Source organism: Chrysemys picta, chromosome 1, assembly GCF_011386835.1.
Source record: "Chrysemys picta bellii isolate R12L10 chromosome 1, ASM1138683v2, whole genome shotgun sequence".
Taxonomy (NCBI): domain Eukaryota; kingdom Metazoa; phylum Chordata; order Testudines; family Emydidae; genus Chrysemys; species Chrysemys picta.
This window is the reverse complement of record NC_088791.1, coordinates 147,860,183-147,872,107: the sequence shown is the minus strand read 5'-3', so window position 1 is coordinate 147,872,107 and position 11,925 is coordinate 147,860,183. Positions and strand designations below refer to the sequence as shown.

At 45.2% G+C, this 11,925-nt stretch overlaps 1 protein-coding gene across 1 annotated transcript in view; it reads right to left on the bottom strand.

Moving 5' to 3' along the window:
- Positions 1-1,689: 1,689 nt before the first annotated feature.
- The window catches only part of VTCN1 (V-set domain containing T cell activation inhibitor 1), a 41,987-nt gene continuing 31,751 nt past the window's right edge, over positions 1,690-11,925 (bottom strand). The window contains exons 3-6 of the mRNA XM_005292751.4: positions 10,560-10,907; positions 3,983-4,261; positions 2,651-2,817; positions 1,690-1,998 (exon numbers count right to left, since the gene is read on the bottom strand). Of these exons, the coding sequence (XP_005292808.3) occupies positions 2,696-2,817; positions 3,983-4,261; positions 10,560-10,907 (749 nt within the window). The 3' untranslated portion in view covers positions 1,690-1,998; positions 2,651-2,695. The remainder of the gene's footprint in view (positions 1,999-2,650; positions 2,818-3,982; positions 4,262-10,559; positions 10,908-11,925) is intronic.

The window sequence follows — 11,925 nt, the reverse complement described above, 5'->3', positions numbered from 1 at the left end:
AAAACTGAAATTAGCAGCCCCCATAGAAAGTGGTTTGAAAAGCATCTGGATCTAGATTCAAAGGGGACTTAGGCAGTGCAGTGCCAATCATAGGCACCCTGCTACCCAGTGGAATTCTGAGCCCCAAGACAGGCTCCCCTTGCATTGTATGGGGCAGTGAAGCACCTAAGGGAGGGCTTTTCAGCAAGCTGAGCCAGGAGCTGCGTAAGGGTGCCAGGAGTGAAGTGCAGAGGAAGGGTGGACTGGCTGGGTGCCTTGCTTTCCTCGACCCATGGTTATGGTCCTGTCACTTGCATGTTTGGAGGAGATATTGCTGAGACACGTAGCTGGGAAGAGTAAGAAGTTCATTTATATCAATGAACAAAGAGGCGAGATGTGATATCAGTTGGCCAGAGTGAAATAGGTTTTAAAAAGGCACATGAACATGAATTGAAGCAAACAGTCATACAAGTTTAAGTCCACATAATGAATGCTATGGCCTTCTGGCTCTTCCCACTAGATTCAGTCAGATGATCCAAAATGGCGGCTCTGTGTCTGTCTCTTACCCCTCCTCAAGCTAACATTAGCACTGCCCACAAAATGCAAAAAGACCCACTTAGGGATCATCTTAGAAGAACGACTCTTTTCAAGGGTTATATAGAAACATAAAAACCACACACAAAAAAGTCCACACAATAAAACTGACTAGTAAAGTTAGGGAGAAAATTCAAAATGCTACTGGCTGCAGCATATAGCCAGCATCTGCAATTCACTCTCCAAGGCAGTCAGAAAGCCTAAAACTAGAGAGATGTTATGATACCTGAATAATTGTATGACCAATAAAAGCATTTGTGGATCTGGGATGTAGGAGCCCTAAGTTCAAGTCCTGGCTGTGCCTGATTCCTACAACCAAGGTGTGTCCCTTAACCACCAGGCTATTCTGGTGTGGTATGCTCTGCTTTTGATCAGAAATCACACCCTGGATCTGAGAAACCTTCCAACCAAAGTTTAATCAAAACTGATATTTCTGCAAAAAGTTTGTTTCAATAAATCAGCATTTTCCGATGGAAAAGTGTGTTGTCAAAATGTTCCTGACCAGTTTTCATCTGTGAACCCCCTTTACTTCTCCTACATCTTTTTTGGAATTGGCTGACCAGAACCCAACACAATATCCTAGATGACTTTTATAATAGCATTATAATGTTCTCCATATTATTTGCCTTCTCATCCTTTCTATATGTTAACATTTTGTTCACTTCTGCACATTCAGCAGAGATTTTCATTGAGATGTCTGCAGTGATGCTCAGGCCTTTTCCCTGAATTGGCAATTATTACCTCCAATATGCATTACTTTCCATTTGTCAACCCTGAATTTTATCTGCCAGCATGTTGCCTACTCACTCAGCTTCGTTAGGTCCCTTGGTTCTTATTGGTATTGGCAACCTAAATAGAGTTTGGGTCATCTGAAAATATTGCTACTTCACAACTCACTCTATTTTCCAAATTAATATATATATTAAACAACCAAAATCCTAATATAGCACCCCACCATTCACCCTTTGCCATGATGAAAATTCATTTGTTCCCAGCCTTTGTTTTCTCTCTTAGCCAGCTTCTCACATCATAACTATATAGCTTCTTTAGTATGGGACTTTTAAAAAGCCTTTGACAAAGTTCAAATAAATTGTCAACCAGTTCTTTTTCATCCACTGTTTTATTGACACATTCAGAGAATTCTGATAGATTAGTGAGGCCTGGGTAATCAAATGTTATAGGTAATTTTAAGAAAAAATACACAATTTGCATATTATAATATGCTGAACTCAAGGCAACAATGATCTGATCCAATGTGGCAAATCCTTTTTCCAGCTGTGTGATCATGGATAGAGCCTTCATAGATAGATAATACCAAAGTTTTGATCACTATGTTATCTAAGGAAGAAAATGTATCCCATTCCTCTGGTTAGGACGTCTTCCTTCCCACTTAATCTTGCCTGGTATCCTTGTGGAATTCTTCATCTTTCAGATACAAGAAAAATAAATTAACATCCCATCACACCTGATTTTTTTTTTTAAACCCAGGTCCGTGAACGAACGAACCAACCAACCAACCCACCCAGTAACAGCAGCAAAGCCCACACTAATCTGACGCTGCTGCTAGTCGGTTCCCCTCTATACCCCCAGGCCTGGAGGTGGCCATAATGACAGTTCTGAGTCCAATGGGGAAAATAAAAACTTCAGTTTTTTCAGACTCAGCACAGCTGTGGTGTCTGTCCTGTAGGGAGAGACCAAGGGCTTTTTGTTTTAGTTGATTACCTGTTGCTATCCCCTGCTGCACTGTTAAGCCTCTGACCCTGCAGGGAAGGATGTGTGGCAGAAAGGGTTGAGTGGAAGAATGAGCATTTGGGAAGAAGGGAGAGAACATAGGGAAAGAATCAGAGAAAGTGGGGAGGACTGTGGGGGAATGAGGGAACCCAGGAAAGGACACATCTGTAATGCTAGCTTCAAAAGCAGAAGGCAGCGGGGGGGGGGGGGAGGAGGAGGATTCAGCCAGCAAAAAGATCTATTACCATAACCACAGAGGTCTAGGATCCAACCTGTTGCTTTAATAAGGCTCAGTAATGACAGTCTCCACACACTGATGTGTCCTCTGCACTTCTTCCAATCTTACCTCCAGTTCCAACTTCTCTTCACATTTCTTTATGGAGATCAAGCACTACAAAGCCATCAGGTACAGGAGAGGCAGAAGTATCCAGTAAAAGGCAAGAGGGGATAAGGAGGCTGATGCCATGTTCATGGGCAATAGCTGCAAATGAACTGTCTTCTTGATGCTGGAATCTGTAAAGGAAGAAAAAAGACTGCCAGAACGAAGGGCACAATTATCTTATTCATGTATTTGTTCCCACCACGGGGAAGTTGAGCATCCAGAGTTTCCTTTCTTTAATGTCCATAGGTAAAGAATGATCCTGCTTCCCACCCTGGAGGCACACTGCTGTGAAATTCCCATTATGACAGTTCTGTGGACCTCAGCATGGTGAAGAGTAGGAAAATTTGTCTGAGTTTATCTGAAAATTTCCTTTCTTCAAAACAACAAGGTTCAAAAGATGCAATCCACTTTTGAAACAAACGGAACAACTGCAGTCAGCCAGATAAAGTTGCTTTTTTGTTAGACGAAAGTATCCCCATGGAGAGCTCATCAAACAGTTTCAAATTTCAAAATGTTTTCACTATCAGCTCTATTCCCGTGCTCTGCAGCAGGGGAGAGAGTTTGACTTGTCAAGCTATAGTGAACACGGTCTCTAATGAGAGACCGTCAAACGGAATGATCCCAGCTATGGACATTCTCAACTGTTAGTACATTCCCCTAGTGTCAGTGCCTGACAGGTCCAGTTCTACCCTCAAATTACATGCAGGCTGAAGACTCATCATAGTGGATCTGTGGACTTTATTACTCAGTGAGAATATTTTCAAGTATGCTTGGATAAATTTCTCTTTGACTAAAACCAGGTCTACACCACAAACTTACATCAGTATGACAACATCACTCAGAGGTGTGAAACCCCCCGTCTCCCCAGGTGATGCAGTTACACCGACCTAACCCTGGTGTAGACAGCACTATGCTGACAAGAGAGCTTCTCCCATCAACGTAGCTACCACCGTAATCACGGAGGTGGATTAACTACGCCGATGGAAGAAGCTCTCTCATCTGCATAGTAGCAACTTCACTAAAGTGCTTCAGCGGTGCAACTGCGCAGTTGCAGCACTGTATGTGTAGACAAGCCCTACACTAGGACCAGATTTAGAACAAGCAACAGGGAGGTGAAAGGTCCCATAGTCCCCCTGAGCCATCCAGCCGACCCCAACTGAGGTCTGGATTAGAACCAGCAACTGGGAAGGCTCTGTAGCTAACTCCAAATTCCACAACATGTGAGCCCACACTCAGTAGTTAACACATCTTCATTGCACGTCTAATGCCTTTAAGTGGTGCTGGAATGTACGGTACCTGTCACTTTGATGTCTCCTGTAGCTTTGGCAATGTCATTCTTGATTACACAAGTATAGGTGGTATTAGCTGTAATGTTGTGCAGAACAGATACCACATTCATAGTCACATTCTCAGAGTTCAGCTTGAAGCTGGTGTTGGAGACCTCAGATAAGTTGTCCCTTGTGTTATTGTGTGAGGTCCAAATCACGACAGGTTGAGGGAACCACCGGGGAGCCTCACACCGCAGGGTGTCCATGCTGCTGTTGTAATCCACATGCATCTCTGGAGAGCTGAAGGCTGTAGAATCAGTTAAAAGAGAAGACAGGTGAACAAAACTGGAACCTCTAGGCATCAGGTATAAAATACCTGCTGTGCCTGTCTTCTGTATCTTATTTCTAGAGTGACTATCACTGTAACATACAAGCACTGTACCTACTTACCCTGAAACCAGAGATTCAAGTACCAGTCTTCATCCTTCCACGGCAGGCAGAATTCCAGGCAGTTAGCTTGATGAACCAAGTTGCTCAGGTATAAGAAATTCTACATTCAGTCCCAGACATAGTTAACAAGTTCCACTCAGGCACCTGCAGTGCTAGTAACCCTGAACCTTACCACATATGGACCTGATCCTGTGAGAAACCAGGCATCCCCTCTGAGATACTGAGCACCCCCTGAAATCAGTGGGAGCTAAGTGCTTAGCCCCTGACAGCAATGGGCTCTCTGTGGAGGTTCACAAGGCTTGTAACCTCCACTGTGGAAGCAGTAAGTGTACAAATTGCTGCAGCCTGAGGGAGCTGTGAGGGTAACATTTTGTATATGACACTGGGAGGACCTTTCCCAGACCTGAAGAAGAGCTCTGTATAAGCTAAAAAGCTTGTCTCTCTCACCAACAGAAGTGGGCCCAATAAAAGTTCTCATCCACCTTGTCTCTCTCATATCCTAGGAAAAACAGGGCTACAACACTCCATACAACAATTAAAGAGATAGTCAACTTAAAAAAAAAAAAAGTGGGAGTTTCAGAGGTGCTTACATGAGTTAGGAGCACCAATTCCCCTGTGTTCTTACCTCAGGCACTTTTAAAAATGCCATCCAAGCACTTCTTTCAGAACGCTTTATTTACTGTTGTGACAAGGAACTTCTATGATTATTGTACCCAAAAGATTAGAGGGGAAAATATTTTTCTTAGTTTTCCAGTTGGCACTTGATTGAAGTGTAGAGTCAGGGTCACTGTTTCCCCTTTAGTCAACTGGCCACTTTCCCCTCTTCTGAGAATCTTTCACATAACAACAGGGGAGAGAAAATATATTCAAGAAAAATGGGCAAATGTGCTTGTAGAACTACTTTGGCCACCCTCACCACGCATTCCTGCAGCATATCATTTACAGCAGAGGTCTTTAATCTGGGGGCACTGAGTAATGTTCAGAGTAATGTTCGGTTGGGGCCAGGACCAGCCCCACAGGGGGCAGGGACAGAGCGCCACCCAGCTCTGCTCCTGGCCGCAGCTGCCAGCCACGCACCTGGGGATCCGCTCCTGGCTGTGGCTGCCAGCCCCACACTGAGGGGCCTGGTTGAGTGTCCATTCCCTCCTCTGCCCCCAGCTGTGGCCCCAGCTTTGACCCCCTTACCCCTGTCTGCATCCCCCCTTCCTGGAACCATGGGCCTGCTCCTGGGGGTGCAGACAGGGGTAAGGAGGGGTTGCAAGGTAAAAAGTTTGGGGACCACTGATTTATAGCATCACAAATTTCCACCACTGCAGAATCCACAGAGGATTTATTGACCCCAAACTGGTTATCAAGTGACCTGCACCAATCAGAGGTAGCCAGTTCCTCCAGGCCAATTGCCACAAGCTTCTACACAGACAACAAGGCTCTCATCCTGATACTCTGGTGCTTCGGGGCCAGTGTGAGCTCTTCAAAAGAGTTCCAGAAAAGTGTCCTTCCTTAAGTGAGAGTTCAGAACCACTGCTGCCCAGTCTAGGTCTGAAGAACAATGTAATCCCACTATTCTGTGCCCTTGGGCCTGGTCTAATAATATTGCTTGCCTGCGTGCACTTCACCCACCAGAAGCCCATCCAGCCATTCACTCAACTAATTATGACAGGCCCATTCTTCTTACTCAGTCCCCCATTGTCGGGCTATCAGCTGGTAATGCTGCCACCCCTGCTATACCGGAGGTGACAGCTTTTGGGGTTGTGCAGCCTCCATGCTCCAGAAAGAGCATTTGCAGATTAGTCTCTAAACAAGTTGGTCTGCAACTGGGGCCCATGTGGTTGGGCTGGAACTTTTTTAAAAGTTGGTGACTTCTGGACCCATGATTATCATGGAGCACCAGACCACAAGGAATTGGGGACCCCCCCCCCCCAACAGTGATGGGTGGTTGTGGGGGAAGGGTCCTCAAATTGTGAAAGCTGCAAGAGTTTGACCTCTCCGCTCACAATTCCCCTGGCTGTTCATGAGGGTGTCCCCAAAGGTCATTCACAATCATCCTCAAAGCACTGCAATGTGGCTGGGGTCTGGGAACTCTGGCATGCATGCCCAGAAGACATTGCCACTCATATGGCTGAGGGCAGCACTAGTGTGGGTGTAACAGCAAGCACATTAAACATGTATGGATGCCATGTGCATGTACTGACTCATGGTAACTACATCCAGTGACGTACAATCCATATAACTCTTTAGTGAAATAAGCTCATAAAACAAATTCAAAGATGATATAAGCAGGTGAAATACTATTGACTTCAGTGGCATTGTGCTCATTTATAGTAGCGATAGATTTGATTATTATGGCAGAATTTTCAGAAGCTCTCAGCACCCACAATTGAAAATTTAGCCGTAATTGAGAGTGTTGAGCTCTTTTGAATGCGTGGTCTTATGTAAAATAGACATATATACCAGATTTACCATGCCAATCATAGTCTGTCCTGGGTTTTTTCATTGCTGTGTGTTACCAGGAACAAAGTCAAGTGGAATACATGTTCAAAGTGATGAACAGTATCTGGAGTGCAGAGAAAAGTCAAATGAGTGTAGACTCTCTCAAAGCTGTTATTTTGCTCAAAGTGAATGTAGTGTTTCACCATAAACTAATTCAGAATACTAAAGTACTGAACAAATATTCTCCACTCCAAGAATTATGTTTGTGCTACTGTTTAGTCACAAGCTGGCAATAGCAACACCAACACGCATTTGTAAAGTGCATTTTTGCCTTTTCTATAACTATTTTGTGACCCTAAAAATGTCACCACAGTGTCCCTGATTTTTTTATTTTGAAAATACAATTATGCTAGTGCCATGTCTTCAAAAATATTGTGTCTGGTTAGCTTGAAATAGCTCTGAAAAAGTCTCCTCTAGCAGGAGAGCACCCATAAGAAATTCTAGCTAGAAAGTGTGTTTTCTGAGGAAGGTTAAAAACAAACAAACAAGCCTATCAAACTAGTAATGGAAAGCTAGTTATAACTACTGCTAGGTGAATACTGTGAACTTTTGTATGATTAAACCTGCAGATTAGCTGCAATGCTATTCACAACCATGCTAATTCACTTTCTGCAAACGTGGCTGGATTAAACACAACCAGCCTGTGTCAAAGATTTGGATGAATGTAACTAAAATTTTCATACAAAGTAAAAAGTGTCACAAACACTCATGTGAATATTTGATAGTGCAAAGGCTCGCCCTGGAAGAATCTGCATGACCATCTTCAACATGATAATGTTTTAATAATTTAAAGCCTATTTTTAAAAAAGTTTTAGGCCTCCAATCATGGAGCAGAAACTATAGTATCACTAGGTGAACAATCACAAGGATCCACTCGTAAACATCTGGAATAATAGCCATGATATGACCAACCCATTAGCACTAATGTTAGAATAAATATTTTTCTTATTGTTTTTGAATAATGAACAAATTAGCAAAGATCAAAGTTTGTGGGAAACTGGCAAACAGAAAAGGGCTACGGGTGTGACAATAAATTCTTTGCTAGAAGTAGTTCACTCTGCTCTAGTTATGATCTGAGCTATGGAAAGAAAATGCAGTCACTCAATAATTAATAAAATCTAATTATTATTACACAAGAGCCACCTGGATTCCTATGACATCACTACCAGGTAGATGGTTTGATCCTATAAATAATGTGCATGTCTGAAGTTAGAATCAGGCCCTTTATGTAGTCAGCTGCGCAACCAAGAAAAGCAAAAACAGTCAATGGAGGAAAAGTTAAATTATGTTTCTAAATGGGGCATTTAAAAATAATTTTATTTCCCAGAGCAAAGACATGGAAAGGGAGGGGAAGTCCCTGAATTTCTTTGGAAGCTCCAAGTAAACTCTTCTACATTCATTTCTCTTGTTTACTTTCCCTAGCCTCTTATCCTTTGACCTATAGCAATACACTTCTGGCCACGGATAATTCTAGATGTCTCATTCTGGCAGAGAATGGAAGGAGGTTGCTGCAATGCTTTCAAATTTTCCTGGAAGCAAGGGGAAGTGTGGACAGATCACAGTGGGTGAAATCATCCATTAGAGATCTATAATATAGTTGAGTGGGAGCACAAAGGGGACAGCAAACTGCTGCACAAACTCATTCTGATATGTCTGATAAGGGGTCGCTTGCTGGAGGATTCTCTGCGACTTGAAGTCTTTAAATCATGATTTGGGGACTTCAACAGCTGAGTCAAGGGAGAGGATTATTCCAGGAGTGGGTGGGTCAGCTTTTGTGGCCTGCATCATGCGGAAGGTCAGACTAGATGATCATAATGGTCCCTTCTGACCTTAAAATCTATGAGTCTATGAGTCAGGAATACCCAGCGGAATGCAAGAATGTCACCGATGAAAGAAATATTTTCTCTACAAGAAGTTTGCTCCAAGTACTGTAACTTAGTATGATTTTACAGATCTACAAAGTAAAGCAAAGCCCTGTGAATTTGAACAGTTAGCACAGAGAAGGACTAATTAAGGCCAGAAGGCCAGATTCTCTGTCCTGATCTGCCCTGAGCAGGGCCGGCTCTACCATTTTTGCCACCCCAAGCAAACAAAAAAAAAAAGAAAAAAGCCGCTCGGACTGTGCCGCCCCAAGAATGGATGGAATGCCACCCCTTAGTATGTGCCGCTCCAGGCACGTGCTTCCTCCACTGGTGCCTGGAGCCGGCCCTGTCCCTGAGTAGCACAAAGGGAGAGGAAACTGGTTGTAACCAGGGCCAGCTCCAGGCACCAGCCCACCAAGCATGGACGGCGCCTGGAGGGAGGCGGCGCCTGGAGGGGGGCGGCGTGGCGGGGCGCTCCGGCCCGAGAGCGGGGCCGCGACTGGGCTCACCGCCCTCCCCCGGCGCTCCGGCCGGTCGGGGATTGCGGGCCTGTGGCCGGGCTCGGCGCCCTCCCCCCAGCGCTCTGGCCGCCGGGGAGAGCGGAGAGCCCCGGCCGGGCTCACCACCCTCCCCCCGGTGCTCCGGCCTAGGGCTTGGCGCCCTCCCCTTCCGCACTGGGGGGGGGGACGTGGCGGGGGGGGCGTGGCGGGGGGGGCGCGGCGGGTGGCTTTTTTGCCTAGGGTTGCAAAAAAGCCAGAGCCGGCCCTGGTTGTAACTCCCTTTTTGAGAATACCCTTGACATGGGAGAATCTGCAGGAGGTGTCATGCAAAAATCACAGGGTAGACAAGGCCTAATAAAGCTCCTTGTGCAGTGTTAAAAGAAAGCAACTCTTTCACTAGTCTCACATGACAGGCAGCATTGCTTCCACTAGGAGCAGAGTAACCTGTCAACTCCCAGTTCTCAAACACCTGCCAGTTTCTGAAGCAAGAGACAAACCTCAGATTCCCCACAGTGAATTACTTAGCTACTCCCACGTTTCTCCTTACTCAAATGTTTTTCTAGAGAACCACAGGGAAGATGCAGCAAGTCTCAGGAACAGTTGAGACAGAAGGAAGCACAGAAAAGGACTGGTACATTTGGGAGATATGCCTAGATTTACCCTTGTAGTTCCAAAGGGCTCATCAAAAACTCTCATGCAGGGAGGTCCCACGTATGTTTAAATGGAAGCTCACATAGCTCTGGAAGCTGAATTCCAGAGTTGGCTGTAGTGTGACTTGCCATCTATCTCCAGAATCCTGGATTCATTTTATTGCCCTACAGGTACCATTGCAAATTCACGGGATTTAGCACACTGTCTTTGATTGCTTGAGGGTGTTTGCCCACATCACAGAGTGATTTGTGGCAGGAGGCTCAGGAATGGAATAGCAGTGGCTGATGCAGGTTAGGACTGAGGAGCACTGGCAGACCTGTAGTGGTGGAGTGGCCCCAGCACGGGAATTAGCAGTAGGGCTGTAGGTCAGGACTGAGGGACTTGACAGAGGTGTACAATGTCCAAGGACTGTTAGAGAAGGTGGTGCTGCATGTTTGGACAGAAATGAGTTGGCGGAGCTCGGGGGGGACCCTAGACTGGAATAGAAGAGGATGCTAAATGTGAGGATTCTGGTGTATGAGCAGAGCCGTGCTGCTCAGTTTGCATGGTGCCTATCTGCGTTAGCCGGGCCTGTCACAAGTAACAGAATTCCGGAAACAACTCCTTCTGGGTTGGGTTTGGTTTTTTGGCTCTCTCACTAGGTTTTCCTCACCTCCGGTCTTATATTCCAGCCCTGCTTCTCCATTCCCTTTGGATGTAGTGACAGAGCACCTGTAAGCACCAGCGTCGGAGAGCTGCACATCTCTCAGCATCAAGGAGGCATTCCCACCAATCACCTGCTCTGCGAATATCGCTGTCCGGCCCTTGAACACTTCATCCTGGTCATTTAGTTGGTCCTTGCCACCTTTAAACTCATGCACCATCCCAGAGACCCCAGTTTTAGCCCACCGAATCTCTATGTTGCTGAGCTTGATGCCAGGTTCAAAAGTGCAGCCCAAGATGCCATCTTCCCCGATATTCCCAGCGGAGGTTAGTGTGGTGACACTAATGGAGCGTCTCCCTGCAATGAAAGAGCAAACGTTCAGTGCCAGTGCCATGACAACGTGATGTGTAAAGGACAGCAGCAAGCCAGAACACCCTGGGCATTACCAGGCTCTTGCTACAATGTGAATGGCAAAGGCAGAGGCAGAATGCCTTTAACCACCTCAGAAGGGCACTAGCAGCTGGCTACTGCAGATCCTGGTGTGGTTAGTGCTACTGGAGTCTGGTTCTTGAGTTGTGTTTCATAAAAAGACTTTTTACAAAGCATTTTGGGGTGTTTATACAATGTACCTTCCCACTCTGAAAAGCAGTTCCTCCCAAAAGGACAAGAGAAAGTCGTTTCTATAAAGGTTATAAAAGCATGTTCTCTACTAGCTTGATTCCCTTTCTAGGGGATTTTTCTCACTGCCTCTTTTTTCAAAAGTTCAGATATAAATGGCTTTGATAAAAGCTTTTGTTGCTCTGGGTCTCTTTATATTCCTCCCACAGGTGTAGGTATTTACAAAAGATACTGCAAACAGCAAACTCCTCATTCTACAGAGATGTAACATTCAAGAGAAAAATAAAAAGGCCAACATACATTCCACCAGTAGTGGGATCTAGCAAATCAGCATTTGCCTTCTTCAGGCTACTGGCCTCCAGTACAGAGGAACAGATCTCCACAGAGTCTCCAGCTTTTGTATTAGCAGATCACCTTGGGAATAAACTCCTTGCCTGAGCCAGATCCTCTTTCTGTGCAATTACTCCTCTATAGGCTCTCTCAAAAGTACCCTAGGGAGACAGCAGGAGGTTTTTAATGAGATTATTTCCCATTATGCTCAGAAGCAGGGCTGAATCTCCCTTGCCTATTGATGGCCTGGCAGCCCAGTGAATCCCTAACTCAGGGTCTTTCCCTTCTAGAACAGAACTCTCCTATTCTCTTTGGTTCACACCCAAGGCAACCTGTCAGGTTGGGTCATCCTGTATCCAGATGAAAGAAATAAGAGAAGGAAGGAGACTGAATTTAAAAAGGAGGAATATGTTAGCCAATGACTAAC